General features: G+C 36.4%; 1 protein-coding gene across 1 annotated transcript in view; it reads right to left on the minus strand.

Annotated features, from left to right (window-relative positions):
* Positions 1-17,358, minus strand: part of LOC128017734 (VPS10 domain-containing receptor SorCS3-like) — a 179,691-nt gene that overhangs the window by 28,056 nt on the left and 134,277 nt on the right. The window contains exons 11-17 of the mRNA XM_052603204.1: positions 14,254-14,356; positions 12,444-12,520; positions 11,953-12,044; positions 9,312-9,419; positions 8,436-8,553; positions 8,222-8,355; positions 980-1,093 (exon numbers count right to left, since the gene is read on the minus strand). Of these exons, the coding sequence (XP_052459164.1) occupies positions 980-1,093; positions 8,222-8,355; positions 8,436-8,553; positions 9,312-9,419; positions 11,953-12,044; positions 12,444-12,520; positions 14,254-14,356 (746 nt within the window). The remainder of the gene's footprint in view (positions 1-979; positions 1,094-8,221; positions 8,356-8,435; positions 8,554-9,311; positions 9,420-11,952; positions 12,045-12,443; positions 12,521-14,253; positions 14,357-17,358) is intronic.

A 17,358-nucleotide genomic window follows, 5' to 3' on the forward strand; every position in this document is an offset into this window, starting at 1 on the left:
TATGAGTCATTGTTTTTATTCATTTTAATACAACAAACCTGATAGATCCATTCTGAGCAGCCCCAGTAAATTTTTTTTTTTTTTTTTTTTTTTGTAGGATGCATTTGTTTTGGCCAGAATTCGTGTGGCAGCTCTGACACAATCTCTGAAAATGATAATCACATTCTTTCTCTGTCTCTTTCCTTGTCTGTAATTTCGCACTCTTGCTCTGAATGGATATGCTTTCTGTCTGATGTTGATTTTAAATTAGGTTTAAATGAAGTCTTTCCATTACACAGTGTTATCTGTCCAGCTAGGTCTCTTTGTATGGATTGTCTGTCTAGAAAGTTGTCGTAAAGACGGACACCACAATCTCCAGAAAGTTTAAAAACCTGCTCACGTCAATATGGCTTGTGCCTGCTCATCAGCACAGTTTAAATCATGGCTCGCCAAATTAAAAATAACCACTTTCCTAAAACAAGATTGGTTTAGTGCTAGTCTGATTGAAATTGCTTTACAAAAAAAAAAAAAAAAAAAAAAAAAAAAAACCTTTTCACTTTATCCCAGTGATCACAGAAAAAATATGACTACTTGGACATGGAATATACTCTAAGTTAGCTATTGTTTATATATATATATATATATATATATATATATATATATATATATATATATATATATATATATATATATATATATATATATATATATATATATATAATATGTACTGTACATACAAAATAGCGGGGTTTATTATATAAACTTAAGACATAAACTTATTTTAATTTAGTTTAACTTGGTGTACTAAAATACAAAATATATATATACTAAAACTTTACAGTGAAAATGAAATATGTCTCATACAAGATTTAAATTGCTATGTAAATATGTTTGCAGGTCAGATTTAGCCATCAGTGAATAAATGTCGACACAAGAGGAGTAAAATCCCACCATGATGAAATAAGAAGAGTCTGTATACTTGTATATACATACAGCTTACCCAGTGCTGTTGAGGTAGTTTTGTCCTTGGCTACAGCTTCGAGACAATGTAGAAGGGTTGAACCAAAATGCAGGAAGACAGTTTCCAATCCCTCTTCTCTCAAAACCATAATCACTATAAAACAAAACAAACAAGAAGAAAAAAATCTATATATAAATAATCTCACATACATTATAATTTCTTTCATTTTGTCTCGTTTGAGTTATCAATCCATTGTTATAAACATAAATTCACTTCAGGTATGTTTGACCGGTTTCATTCAAGGTCATTAAGTCAGATCTGGTTTTTGACATTTTCTGATGTCGTTCCGTGATTCCTATCCTGTAAAACATTCTCTTAACTGCCTCTAGATCCTTTCATTCATGCATTGCGCCACATCTTATATTCAAGCATGTCCCTCTGTTATGCCCTTGAGACAATTGAAGCTATTGAGATGTATTAATTATGGGATGACAAATGTCTTTTCTGCTGTGAGAGCTGCAGGCATCACTGTATGTCCTTAACATCTTTCAATTCGCTCTTCTCCCAGAAGCCCTGGAACCTGCTGAAGTTAATGTCTGTTCATATATCAGTAGTGACTTTGATTTATCAATTAATTACTGATCCACAACATAACCCAGCAGACCACATGGTCCCTTTTGGCACCACACATTTGAGTTTTTAATTATGAGCAGTTCCCATCCAGCACTCGGATGTTTAAACTGTTCAGTGGCGTCAAAGGCCTTTTTTTCCTATGACTTTTGAACATTGTTGGGGAAAGTTGCTTTTAAAAGTAATGCATTACAATATTGCGTTACTCCTTAAAAAAGTAACTAATTGCATTACTTAGTTACTTTTTATGGAAAGTAATGCATTCATTTCGCATTACTATTTCAATATGAGCGGGGCTTGATTGTTTTTAATATAAGAATCTCAAATGTAAAAGCCCTTTCACACCAAAAAGTTTAATGGATAAACCTCAGGCTGAAGGAAAAGTACATTAACTTCTGTAGAGTAGAGGAAGGTACAACACTCTTTAGCAGTAAAAAAAAAAAACAATGAAGCACAATTGTTAGAATTTAATTCATTTTGATGAATACTAAATGTTTTTTTTCAAGTGGGATGAATTAATGCACATTCAGATTTAGTCTAGAACTACAGTAACATCATGTACACACATTGTTGCACAATGCGTCTGTACTTCCAATTTCTCACAATATGGGGACAGAAGACTTGTCAGTAAGTTCATGGGAAAACAAGCCTCAGCCTAAGTTGGGTGACCTGAGGGCTGTCCTGCAGGCGAAGAATGCTTCAACAAAGAGATCCTAGCCAGCCTAGGTCCACTGTGGGCGGCCCGTCCCGTGGGGGAGTGATCAAGGTGCCCTGCACTGTCCGCCCCACATGTTTGCAGCCAGGCAGCATTCGCGTCCGCACATCGAGAATCATTTTCAGTTGAACCCTGCCGGAGATCCACTGATGCGTGGGATTTCCCCCTTTCTGGTCAATGGTCCCTGCCTCTGTTTAATTATTTTTATCCCCGTTGGGGATAAATTTACCCCCCCCCCCCCCCCCCCGGGCTCTGATAAAGCTGCCACTCAGCGTCTCTGTATTCACCACCCTGCAGACTTGCTCAATGTCCCGCCCACGTCGCTATCTGATTGGTTACACCTCGCGAGTAATAGCCTATCAACACTTGCGAGACGGTTGAAGCAGGTCCGCTGGGCAGTGGAGTTGCTTATTTGCTGACTTGCCGACAAATCTAGTGACTTTTTGGGCAATCTTTATTTAGTCTCTGAGATTCTCTCTGGTGCTGCCGCACGAGCGCGAGGTCTCTCTTTCTGAGCGCGAGCCTCTCTCTCTGCATCTGTTCTGTTCAGCGAGCGCAGAGAGGAGCAGCACTTTCAGTAAAAAAAAAAAGATATTCTGTTGCCTCTAACTCTATTTTTACAAGCAAGTATAGCCAACATCAGTCACAGCACAAGCACTGACTTTATCGTATGTGTATTTGATTTCATTAGTACAGATTAATGTTTCGGAGCTGGTTATGTAGTCTTAATGGACCGCGTTTCAGTCATTTTAATATTCATTCTCTTGTCATATCTGACAAGAGAAACTTTAAAATATAGTAATAAAAATAGTTTTACGCACTTACGTCATTACATAATTACGTCATAATTATGCTAATTAGCGCATTGCGTCATCTAGTTCATGTTCTCATGTTTATTTTTATGAATTAAAATGTTTCAAACCCCCCCCCCCCCCCTTTTTTTTTTTTATCAAATCGCACCCTGGTCTGGACTGTAGTCAAACCAGAGCAGAGTCGGGTTTTGGAACAAGAAGTAAACTCTCTGCTGGTAAAGGAGGCTATAGAATGTATTTCTCCTCCAGAAGGGAGTCTGGGTTCTATAGCCGATACTTCTTAGTTCCCAACAAGGATGGGGGGTTGCATCCAATAATAGATCTCAGGCACTTGAATCATTCTCTGAGGAGATTCAGGTTCAAGATGCTCACTATTCCAATCATCGTGAACCAAATTCAATCAGAGGATTGGTTTGTAACGATAGATCTGAAGGACGCATACTTCCAAACTTCCATCTCACAGTAAGTCCCTGAGGATCGCTTTCGGGGGCGAGGCGTACCAATATCGGGTTCTTCCATTCAGCCTAGCTCTCTCTCCTCGCACATTTACAGAATGTATGGATGCAGCTCTAGCACCACTGAGGCTTCAGGGTTTCAGGGTCCTCAATTATATAGACGACTGGCTGATTCTAGCTCAGTCACAAGAGCAGGCAGTTCGGCATTGAGATGTTGTCCTTGCCCACATCCAGAGCCTGAGGTTGAGACTCAACACGAAAAAGAGCGTGTTGGCACCAGCCCAGAAAACCACGTTCCTGGGAGTGTGGGATTTGGTCACAATGAGGGCACAATTGTCTCCTACACAGATCGAATCTATCCTGGCCACGGTGACCAGGATAAAGTTAGGCCAGGCCATCACCGTAAAACATTTTCAGAGAGTGTTAGGTCTCATGGCAGCAGTATCCAATAGAACAGATTTTCTATTCGGTCTCCTTCACATGAGGCCCTTGCAGTGGTGGTTGAAAACCAAGGGGTTCTACCAGAGGGGAAACCCATTTCGTATGATCAAGGTTACGCAAAGATACCTTCGTTCCCTATCTATGTGGAAGAGAGCAAGGCTTCTGTCCCAAGGTCCCGTGCTGGGAGCGTCATGTCACCGGAAAGCTGTCTCGACAGACGCCTCCCTCGCAGGCTGGGGCGCAGTCATGGACAGCCGCTTTACGAGAGGTCTATGGCAGAACCATCATTCCTCCTGGCATATAAACTGAACTGGGTCATAATGTCCTTGTGAGGACGGACAATATGTTGGTGGTGGCATATATAAACAATCAAGGGGGTCTGAGGTCTCGCCCTCTATGCAGACTGGCACATCAGATCCTCCTGTGGTCCCAGGAGAAATTGTTGTCTCTCAGAGCAACATACATCCCAGGGAATCAGAAACAGGGAGCAGACATCCTGTCGAGGCAGGGGCTGAGGCCCGGGGAATGAAGACTCCATCCGAGGTGGTGGAGTCAATATGTCAGAGGTTCAGCCCAGTGGAAGTGGATCTATTCGCGTCTCGAGAGACGACTCACTGTCCACTGTGGTTCTCCCATATATAAATATAGTGTAAAAATATGTACAAGTTCATGTTTAAAAAGGCCTCTTAACTGTTGACACTGTATATTCTGCAGTTATTATTAAAGGTGAGGAAATGAAGAATTCCTACAGTAATTGCAGATATCCTTGCAACAAATGTATTACAAATGTTATTTTGTTCTTCTGTCAGTATCACATATTTTATATCTGCAGCTAGAAGACATATATTAAATTCTAACCACAACCTAAACCAATAAACAATTATTAGATGAGCTCTCTGTGTCAGATCTAATGGAAAGAGACAACATATTCACAGAGTAATTACTTTGCACATCATGTCACTAGTTTATTTTGCATCTTCAAAACAAATTAAAAGTTCTGTGATTTCACAACAAATTCAGCAAAAGTTGTCTTGTTTTTCAAGCATTTTCCTATCTTAAAAATGCAGGATGAAATATGTGACAGTGGCCTGAACGGATCTGGACAATGAATTTGAGAAAATATCACATAAGCTAGTGGACTTAAATTAAACTGCTAAAGTTTTTCTCATTCAGAAACAAATCAATGGGAGAAAAAAAAGTTATGCAGCTTGGTTGTGTTTGGTAATTTAAGATAAAAAGAGAACTGGGTAAAATTTGCTAATTAAAAACATGCAAATGAAATCTGTTGAATTGTTTGTCATGTCTGTATCATCCAAACTACTACAAGTGCCAACAACACAAAATTCCATAAATTTTTTTTTTTTTTCAAAACATCCTAATTTATTGAGATGCACCTGTCCATATTTTTCAACAACATTCTAATTTATTGAGATATACCTGTACATACATTCATATATATATATATATATATATATATATATATATATATATATATATATATATATATATATATATATATATATATATATATATATATATTATTATTATTATTATTATTATTATTATTATTTTTTTTTTTTTTAATGACAAAATGCAGCTTTCTTCATATTTTAGGAGGGTCCTAGCAAGGGGTCCTTTCCTTTGATATTTTGCACAAATGATTGTTAATGAAAAAAATACATAATTAGAATCAAACTTACTGGGTACATGCAAGACCCAATAAAACTCAAGAAATATCCTGGGGATTGCTTGTATATAGAGAATACAAATGAACATATATCTGAAAGCATGTTGAGATTTTTATCTTGCAAAACAAGACCAAACAGAACAGAAGAACGTATTAAACACAAAGTAAGGATACACTGTGCATTGCTGAAAGAAGATTAAACACTTGGTCTGCGAATGTGATAAATGTTGTAGATCCCAAGGTATTTATATATATTTTAAAAGAACCTCCAAACAGACAACAACAGACTATTATGATAAAGAAGCTCGATCTTCTCTTTCTCTCTCAGCCCTGTGACCTTTAAAAGCTTTGAAGTCCAGCGACTGTCTGAATCATGCATCTTGATCCTCAATAAGGCACCTTTCCCACCTACACTGACCCTACAGAGGGGGTTAACCAGTGCGCTGGTGTAGAAACACTTTATCTATTCTGAGTTCTTTGAAAACAGCTCCTGGATCGCCAGTGAACAGAACACAGAGAGTTTGGAGATTTATAAAATATCTGTGATCCCACCTAAAAAAAGACTAGGCCACAAAACGGCACATCATAGCACAAGAAAATCTAGACCACACTTTATGTTTGCAGGAGTTTGACGTCTTGCTCGGATTGAACAGTTTGATATATTGACTCACCAAATGATTATCTGATGTTGTTTATAAAGCATTTGTGAACTGGTTCACACTGATAAAATAAAAGTATCATATCAAAAGTTTGAGGCCGAGAAAATTTTATAAGCATGTGTCTCTTAGGCTCACCAAAGCTGCATTTCTGCATTTCTCCAGTGTCACGATCCTTTAGAAATCATTCTAATATGCTTATTTACTGCTCAGGAAACATTTGAAATATAAATCTTTTGTAACATGTCTTTACTCTCACTTTGGATCATTTTAATACGTCCTTCTTTAATAAAAGTTATGGCCATACTATTTTGTTATGAGCAAGCATTTTGCAGCCAAACGTAATGGCATTAGTTGCAACCATGGAGTAGCCAGGCTTTGAAAATTACTGAGGTCCAGGGGGTTTCTATAACAACCCCCTTATTATAGAATTGTTCTATAATAACCCCTATAAATACAGCTAATTATATACACTAACACCTGAAAAGAGACAGAAATGTAGATGTTTTTGGAGGGATGCTCATTTTTAAATCATATTAATTGCATCAAAGTTTGTTAATACTATATTTATGGAGTGAATATTTTTATCAGCTGTTTATCATTCATGAAAACATACAGTATATATTGCCCACCAAACGGGTTATTTTCAGATAGTCAAGATTACAAAAGACAACACCTGACTGTCAGTGTGTGTCAAACATATTTTGACCTGACCGACCCGGGTTCGAATCTGCCTCTTGGACAATTTTTTTTTTACTCAAATTTCATATCACATCAGAAAAGCATTTATTTTCTGTAAATAGCTAGTAAATAAGTAAATAATCAAAAAGTTAAGGGTAGGTGTAGGGAGGGCTTTATTGTCCCAATAAGGTGGCATCCATTAAATTAGACTCAATAAGTTATTATTGCATACTATTTTATAATGTACTACAATACAGAGGTGCAGATAATTGCCACAATTTGCAGTAAGTAGTATAAATAGCAGAAAATCCTGCTATTTTAACATAGTATAAATAAAATCTATAGATATTTTCACTTAGTGTAAATAGCATATCACAAAAAATGCTGCTATTTGCATTTAGTGTAAATAGCCGCTGCCTTATTTAATTACTGCCTGACTGATGCAGGCAATGCAATGTTGCCAGATGTTGCTATTAAAATAAGCAATAACCTATAAATAAAAAATGAAATTATTTCAAATATTTTAGAAATTAGATAAGATAAAGTTATCGCTGACCCTAAACCGCAACTTCCTACTTTATAAGCTTTCTAAAGTGTTAAATATAATGGAAAAACAAGTGAAAAAAAAAAAAATGTTTATAATAGCTGGATCTAACGCTCTTGCTCACTACTCTCTGAAGACTTGTTCACTTTCGGAAGTGTCTCGCAGTATTTTCATACCACGGACGCTAAACATGATGAAATATACATTCAGACATTCATATGAGGAGTCTAGCAGCAAATCAGAGAACAAATTTTATTTTCGAACGTGAAAAATGTACCGAGGTCCGGACCTCGGTGACCTCATAGCTGGCTACAGCCTTGGTTGCAACCTCTGATTACTGTATGTTCAGACTAGTCAGCTTGTGAGATTGTGACCAGCGAAGCGAATGTATAAGAATATCCGTAATAATAATAAAATATCTAAAATAGGATCACATCTAAAATGATGATCAGCATATAATAAGACTCAGTTTACATTTGAGACCTTATTTAATTGGAGTCAAATCAAATTAATAACACAGTCTTTCTAAAATAAATGAAACCGTTTAAGACAATTCTTTCAGAAGCACAAGAAAAAATACACCTGTAGGAAAACACTGATGGATTGGTTGGATCAGAATCTCAAGCTAGATTAATTTGGTTAAGTGTGATCTTGACTCACCATTCAAAGTCGTGTGCTCTGCAGATGCAGGGTTCTGCAGACAAGATCCTGGAGTTTTCCCATCCCACCATGCAGTAGTTTCCGGGACGACGTTTCATGTATATCTGCTTTTGACCCATTATACACGGCTCACCCTAAGAAAATAACATCTAACTGAGTTGCAACCTATAATACAAATTCAGAAATTGTGTTTGCGCTTGTTGTTTTATTTCACCTGGTTATGCAGGTGCCAAGTTTGGTAGTCTCCCTCTGTGCACCTTCTGGTGTATATGGACTTGTAGTCAATTTTAATAAGCTGCCATTCAGAACGATGACTGAAGTGTCCGAAAAACCTGCCAAATGACAAAGAAACGTTAATTCTCATACTCCACCTTCATTAGCTGGTCCAGACATGTATGCGTTGGAATTAAACTTTGCAAAAAGGTACATCTCCAGAGGGCAGGCTGAGCAAACCTGGGTTACTTCATCAGCTATGTCTGAAATTGCTCTCTCCTATAAATTGACAATATGGTGTTAGTAACATTATTTGAATTTAGAGAGAACAATCCAATGCTCTATGTAGCTCATTCTTTTAAAAATGAACTCTGACATAGAATAGTTTCTTGACCAAATTGGATAACACACACACACATGTTGGGTTTCCATGTTTGATTGGGAAATTCCATAGATGTAATGATTTTTATACTGTAAAAACTTGAGCTGTTTTTGTCTGTGTGTAGCACCTACTGCTCTGCAGATCCCACTGTTAGCATACAGTTTAGTTTATTAACAATACATCTGTTAATATATGTCCTGTCTTATGCATTAATGTGCATTTAAAGTAATAATTAAAAAGTACAACATGACAGTTTACTATATACCATGACTGAGACATAATGAGAAATGTAGTTGCTTTACTGAGACTAACAACATTAGCTTAAGAGTCTGGTTAATTAACCTTTCCTCATGAGTGTATCTCTTGAACAAGACATTTTTCAGAGCTCAGATGAATCTATTCTCCTGTAATAAAATATGTCAAAATGAGGATGCACAGACAGTGTGCTTGTGTGGGAGAAAGATGATAGTCGAAAATAAACTTCTATAGACTTACGTCATGATCTGATTTTCTGCACCTGCCTCCACCAGAACACCATCCACAAACAGCGGCATGGCTGAGAAACTGTGACGCGTCCACTGACGACCCTCATCAAAGCTGATCCTGCAGAAGATATTGAGATGTGCAAATGTCAATGAATGACAAAACTACTACAACAACAAAAAGAAAAAGAAAAAGAATATTGTGCGGGCAGTGCTGGTTTGATCATTTGTATTCCATGACTGATTTCAAATTTCATGACACAAATTGTAGTTAGTAATGTAATCTATAATGTAATATAGTCAGACTATTTTTGTATAACTTTTAGATTACTTTTGACTTAATTCATTAACCACATTGATTTAAATATGATATTGTAGTATTGTGGTCAAGAAAATATGATCATATTACATCAATTTTACAATCTCTGCACTGTCTACCTATTAAGTTCCATATACGTTACAAATTATCATTACTTACCTATAAGGTCCTTAATGGTTTAGCTCCTGCGTACCTAACTAGCCTTATAAGCTCACAAAATGCTAAACTTTTGGTAGTATCTAGGAAAGCAAAGTCCACTAAAGGAGGTAGAGCTTTTTTTGCATTTGGCTCCCAAACTCTGGAAAAGCCTTCCTGATAATGTTCAGGGTTCAGACACACTCTCTCTGTTTAAATCTAGATTAAAATCTCTTTCGTCCAGCATTCGAATAATGCCTCTGATAATCTTGTACTACAGTTGTATCTGATCAAATGCGCATTATTATTCTTTAGCTTGGGTTATTAAACTAATAAATTTTACTTGGTAGGAACAGCAGCTATGCTAATTATGTCTCTATTTGTTTCTCTGTTTTGCTACGGGATTTACGTCCCTAGGATTTACACAAGCTCCAGTCTGGATCCAGAACACCTGAGAAGAGATGATGCTGACCATCAGAGGACCCCAGATGATGCTAACCCTGGAACATACAGAACTAACAAATATTGCTGCAAGTGTGATTGCATCATATAATAATTGCTGTTAATATTGATCATCATCTGGTTTACTACGACATCTGTCAAATGCACATAAACTGACAGTCACCACTGTTAATCTACTACTAAATATTGTAGAAACATAATTTTTTGTAAAGTTGCTTTGCAATGATTTGTAAACGTGAATTGAATTGAATTATTGATATAAAAATGCAAAGAGAAAGAAAATACATTTAATTTATTGTGATTAACAACAAGAAGTGCATTAAATATTACATGACATCAAGATTTCCCAAACTAGGGTTCATGAAAAAACTTCAGGGGGTTCTTAAGCTAATGATTAATTAAATAATGGAAATATAACATTTAAATAAATCATAAATAATAATATATATATAACTTGCATGGTTTCCCATACATTGATTAACTGACCACCAGAAATAGAATTTCCAAAAGACTTCATTGAATAAACATGAACACTCCACATTTCAAAATCAAAAACAAGTGAGTGTTTCTATATTACTGTTTTTCAGAAGGTAACCGATTGTATTTAGACAGCTTTCTGTTATTTTTGGTCATTTTCTTTTAATCTTGCATGTAATGCCCGATAAATCAGCATTTGTGAGCTCAGTGCTGCTTTACAGCCGTTATCGGAAAAACCTCTCTCTGCCACTCTTAAAGTGCCTCCTGCTGGCAGGAAATTAATTTGCATATACATATACAGTATATGGGGGCGGGGGAGTGCCATCACAAATAAGAGTGTAAGGCTGTGAGATACACTGACTTGAACAATCTGTCTCAGTTTTTAAGAGAGAATAAGATACACATCAAACCCAGTCTGAAAAGTGAGTTGAAACCAGAAAAAAACAAATAGAAAATAGCCATGTTTCAAGATCTTAATGTCTATAAATGTGGGAGGGAACAGAAGCAAGTAAAAGCTGGAGAACTTTCTTCCTGAAAGTCTGGCCATGACACTTTATCAACATCATGTCATAGCTGCAAATAGTAGGGTAGAATGTGTGGCAATGTTGCAACGATTCACAATGCTGCTGCTTCCAAGTTGTCTGGTCTGCTAAAAGCAACAGTCGGAGGAAGTGTTGACACGTATCCATTAAGTGAACATACTGTACAGTCAAGGCTGTTATCTGAAGTCATGCTAGCAGGAAATTACACAACTGCCCTCCACAGTTGTGACTCCACTTACTGTCTCGGTTGAGTTGTTTAAGAGAACTAAAAAAATGAAGGTGCCACACTTCAGTGGGCCTAAAACTAAAGCCAAACGCTTCGAGTGATAAGAGAAAAAAAGATTTAAGTCTCTGGAGGATTAAACATCACTGAAGCAAGACCAGGGAGGGCCAATTTGAAGAAGGAACCAATGAGTGAACTCGGGGAGGATAAGTGGGAAGCTTTAATATGGAACACTTCCCATGGTGCACCACGTAAAAACTTATTCCAATCTGTTATTTGGCAGCTTTCGTGTCCTGCAATGTTTGTTCTTGTGGGAAGCATGTTCGATCTACACCAAACCAACGATTGAATTTTTATTCTTTTTTTCCCTCAACGATCTTAATAGCACAGAACCGACCCTGTAAGACAGATGGATTTCCAACCAAAGTAACTGAAGCAGAAATTTCACCAAACCAGCATGAATAACCCTGGCAGAAGCAAGCTTATTTTCACCTACCAAAGATGTCTAGTGGGCACAGTGGGCTGCTTCACGGCAACCAAAGCTCCACCTTTGTCCAAAAACCACACGTTGTGCTCTTCCTCAAAGATCTGTATCATGGGAAGAACAACATGGGGTTATTTTCATCTTATTGCACAAATAGGCTCAAAAAGAAACTTTTGTATACAAATTTGTGTACTTTTCTCACAGTCATAATAGTTTTTCTAGTTTTTTACTCTGGTTTAAGCTTTCTTGTTGTGCAATGGAGTACTGCAGAGATTGAGTATTTTTGTAGGTCAAAACCCAGCCATAGTTAGCATTTTAGCACTTCCGGTTCAATCGTCCAATATGTTTTTGTTTTTGTTTGTAAATGTTTTTGTGGTATAGTGCCTGAAATAAGGTTCGTGTTTAACACAAGCTCAATACACAATTAAAAACCAACTGTGAATTTACATTGTTGCTAACAAGTGGCTAAATGGGAAGAATGAACCAATGTAAACCAACCATACCTGTCTCCAGTTATTGCCTGCATCTGATGAAATGAACATCGCCACATTATTGTAAGACAGCTCAGAGCCAATATTTCCTGGAAAACAAACCAAATCCAAAGAAATATTTGTGTTAAATAATGAAACAATGTAGAACAACAGCATTGTACATTCCAAAATCATAAATCAACAAATCTGTATTTGAATAAGCAGCTTTTGTAATTTGTAATTGTAATTGAGGTCAGACAGCATGGCTCAATATTTGCTCAATTCATGCTCATATAAGCTTAATATTATCACAACATTCATACAAACACACCCAGTTCTGACTGGTATGTTCACGAGCCCACAATCCGGACACATAATCATGTTAGACAAAAAAATAAACAGCTTATTTCCAAACGTCAGTGGAGATTTTGAAAAAAGAAAAAAAAAAAAAAGTTATCCATAATGTCTCACACTGTGTTCACAATTGCCAAGACACAAAAGTCTGAAATTAAAAATCAAGTGCCACAGTATGCACTCAAACAATTCTCATCAAATTCCTCATCCAAGACCAAATGATCTGAGCTGTGCTACCATACTCATTTTATATTTCCATACATTTACTCTCTGTCAACAATTGTCTGATTGTATGTCAAAGTTACTTGGAAGTTTTAAAAGAGAAACTTCTGAGCAATACCTTTTCCTCTATCGACTCTGAATTACAGAAGAGAGAACAAGAGAAAGATTAGGTATGAGTGCTACATGTTTGCAGTTCTACTCTTGTGTACTGTAGTTGAGTTGTGTTGTTTTACGCCTACGCACACAAACATCATGACTAGCATGAACCCACCCACAGTCGCCTCTGCTGTGTGCTGTTGCTTTGTTCTAAGGCTGTCACAATGAACTGAGGGGGAGTGATTGTATGCCCTTGAGTTGCTCGTGAGAAATTAGTCTATTACCTTCAAGTGACAACTTTAACAGCAAACCCACTGTGAAACTGAAATGAGAGAGCTGTTCATGTTCAAAGAACTTCCTTATATTTAAAACATGGGGCTATTTCAAAACTTTTTATTTTTTCAACATTCATAAATACGGAGTATACTTTTTTACATTATCTGTCCAGAAAAAGGGACATATTAGGTGGAGCACATGGCCATATTACAACTCAAAATCCCTTTTATATAATGATAATAATATAGTAAAAAAAAAAAACATACTCCGGATATTCTGTCGTTCAAAAGTCTGGGATCTTTTTATACAACTGACCAGGAGAGGTGAAATATGCAAACTATATGCCTACATTACAGGTTGTTCACCTAAAAATGAAAATTATTTAATCATTTACCACCGTGTCATTACAAAAATTCATTTTTTTCTTCCGAACACAAAAGCAGGTATTCTGTAGTATGTTGGTAACCAAATAGTTTTGTTCACCATTGACTTCCATTCCGCATTTCTCGTAAAAAGCTTATTTAATGTCCCAGAGAAGACAGAAAGTCATACTGGTTTGGGAAGACATGAGGGTGAGTAAATTTACATTTTCAAGTGAACTATTCAAAAGTTCTTGGTATTTGTGATTTAGAGTTATTTGCCTTTTAACAAGCTGAGTCGTTCTCCAAATTACATTTTCAATTGGTGCCAAAATCCACTTCCATACCAACTAAACAGACCAAACGCTGATTGCAACCAAACCTCCAAGGGTCCGCAACAAAAGCTCTGGATTGAAAGCATCCTTAGTGACCAGCCTGACGTAACAAGCAATGTATACGTTTCTTACAAACATGCCAACACACCAAACAGCAGCCGGACATGACAGTCCCACACGGCGCTCAGGTTTTTAATTTACCTGTAGCCACGATGACTCCCGGCGCTGAGCTCTTAGTGGAGATGGAGCCTGAGAGGTACGGGTTCTCTGACATCTGCAGTTGTAGATGCAGCGAGCAAAACGGCTGAGCAGAGAGAAAGTGACACATCCTCCATTAGCCACAACAAAGCTATAATGTAGCTGTCAATCAAAACAAGCCGATGTGATCCCGCAGGCATGAGAAAGTCTAAGACAATAAGCGGACGAGTTCTGCTGTGTTGGCCATTACGTAGTCGACTTTATGCTTAATATTACACAATTCATAATACAGAAACAACTCCCATAATTCAGTGTCATGAAACATGGATAATACTATGTGATCTATTGCATACCAGATACAGTTAATCTTGTGGTCGGAGATCTTCGTGTAAACAAAATAACAGAGCTCACGAAAATCAAGACGATAAATCTAGAAAACAAACTCAGCCAATCAAATTAAAGGATGATGGAAGACAATGCTGCATGAGATGGTATGCTTATCAAGACAACACAAACATAATTTATGACATTATACCTGTTGTGGGAATTATTCTGTTTCTTTAAAATTCAGATGTAGAGTACTCCAACCCGAAATGTCTTATTTTAGACCATAAAGGCCAAATGATACGACACAAAACTAAATGCCAGTAGTAATCTTAGCTTAGCAGGTGTTCGACTTACAACTAAGAAGTTGTCTGGAAACAAAATGACATAGAATAAACATTGCTTTAATGTGTTCTGTAAATGGACGATTATCAACATAGAGTATCTGTAATGATCCAGAACACGACATGGGATCCATAATGCAGGCTTTATTGTGAAGACTCGTGGTCGTGAAGGCAATGGTCGGAACCAGCAATCTCAACAGACACAGCAAATCAAGACTTCGCGTTTGAACTGTGGTGGAAGTCCAGCTTAAATACACAGTCTTGATGACGATGTGCAGGTGATCAGAGTCCAAGGACGGGGCTATTGGGAAGTGTAGTGTTATCAGTGTAAGTGAATGAATGGATGCGTGTGTGTCAGTATTCAGGTGAGGGTGCCCTCCGCTGGCCAGCAGAGGGACTCACGGGGTTCGTCTTCGTGACAGTATCACACCTGTTCTATTTATTTTTTATCATCACATAACATATCAACTATTGTTTGCCTTCAATTGACAGATGCTCTCTTTCAGTTTTTGTCGCGAGGTATAACCATTTAATAGTAATAGCAGTTGTACACTCAATAAGGAGAATTCTGTGATAGTTCAAAATGAAATGCAAATCTGTCTACTTTATTTGTCAGAATCGGAAAATAAACTAAGTAGCTATTTAATGTGTTTTGACTGAGTAAAAAGCCTACACTGGCAGTTTTATTTAAATAATCTTTTATTTCTATAATGTAAGTGCAATTGTAGTAACCGTGCCATTCAAAAGTTTACGGCCATCTTGTTTGCTACCTTGTTTGATTTTTTATTGATTGATTGATTGATTTTGCATTGAGTGAATGAAAACAAATATTCACTAAATTTATCAAAACTTTATCAACAGTAAAGACGTTCTAAACAATTGAAAAAAAATAGAATTCAAATAAATGCTGTTGTTTTGAACTTTCTGTTAATCAAACAATCATGATATCAATAATATATATCCGTTTCCATATATATATATATATATATATATATATATATATATATATATATATATATATATATTAATAACTATAAATAATATATAATAACTTTTTTCAACATTTCTATGTTTTTTAGCAGAAAATCTGCATATTAGGATGATTTATGAAGATTCATGTGACACTGAAGACTGGAGTAATGATGTTGAAAATTCATTGCATCACAGAAGAAAATTATATTTTAAAATAGATTCAAATAGAAAGCAGCTATCAACATTTCACAATATTACTCTTCTTACTGTATTTTTTTATCAAATAAATGCATTAAGCTTCAGAGACTTCTTTCAAAAACATTTAACAAATCCTTAACCAAACTTTTGAAGGATAGTGCACGATACATTTATAATACTATTGGTGCAGAGTTAAAATTATCCTTTTTTTTTTTTTTTTTTACATTTCCAAATAAAGCCGGATTTGATTACATGTTCACAGTTGCTGAATTGTAGCCTCAAGCTTCCAGATGAATGAACTGTGTTCGTAAATTTTCAGAAATAACATGTAGCTTCAATGTTTTCAAATGTAGACAGCCTCAAGCCATGACTTGTAGAAGTGTGTGTTTGGTTTTGTGATAAAGGGCAGGTGTGATGTTTTATTACTGTGTGCTATAGAGGTTATCATGAACTCATTTATCCAATACAATAAAGATAACAGCTTGAAGAGCTCAAATTAATAACAATAAGATATCGACTGTGGTTTCCACACACACACACAGACACACACACACACACACACACACACACACACACACACACAAAGGGCCAAATAAGGCTATATAATCATGTTTGGAGTGCCCTCTCTCAAGACCGCTACCCTTGCCTTAAACATTAATTGCCTTTTACAGTCATTGCCAGAAAAAGACAGGGATTTGACTTTAAAGCAGAGAAGCAACTCTCCTGGGGCCTCCAACATAACAAAACAAGAATTATATTTGCTGTCCATGCACCGCAAATTGTGATTTTCATCCCTTCAATGGATGGCTTGTCGTTATTACATGGATGGCAAAGGCAACAGGATTTAGAGTAGTAATTGTAAGGATTATAGGAGGCTAATGTCAACACAGTCAACACAGATTCAAGCCTCTTCAGTCTGCTGGATCTCTCTGTGTATGTGTCTTTGGCTTTGATTGTTTTTTTGTTTTTTTGTATCTAAACATGATACAGCTGCTAAATAATAATGAGTACCTATGCATATCAATACCCGGAAACAACCTCCCATTTACAAATAATATAAAAAAGTTATTATTTGAGTAGATCTAATATAATTTCTGATTATGCACTGACTAGTCTGTTGCCTTTAATCAAATCCATTGGAGAAGGAATATTACCTTGAAAGAATTAGACAGTTCATAGGCAGTTTATGTTTCAAATAACAAACCGAAATAACAAACCGACCCATAAAAAAAAAAGAATTTATAAAAATGCTGTTATTTTACTTATGTTT

This window comes from Carassius gibelio, chromosome A1, assembly GCF_023724105.1.
Source record: "Carassius gibelio isolate Cgi1373 ecotype wild population from Czech Republic chromosome A1, carGib1.2-hapl.c, whole genome shotgun sequence".
Classification (NCBI taxonomy): Eukaryota; Metazoa; Chordata; class Actinopteri; order Cypriniformes; family Cyprinidae; genus Carassius; species Carassius gibelio.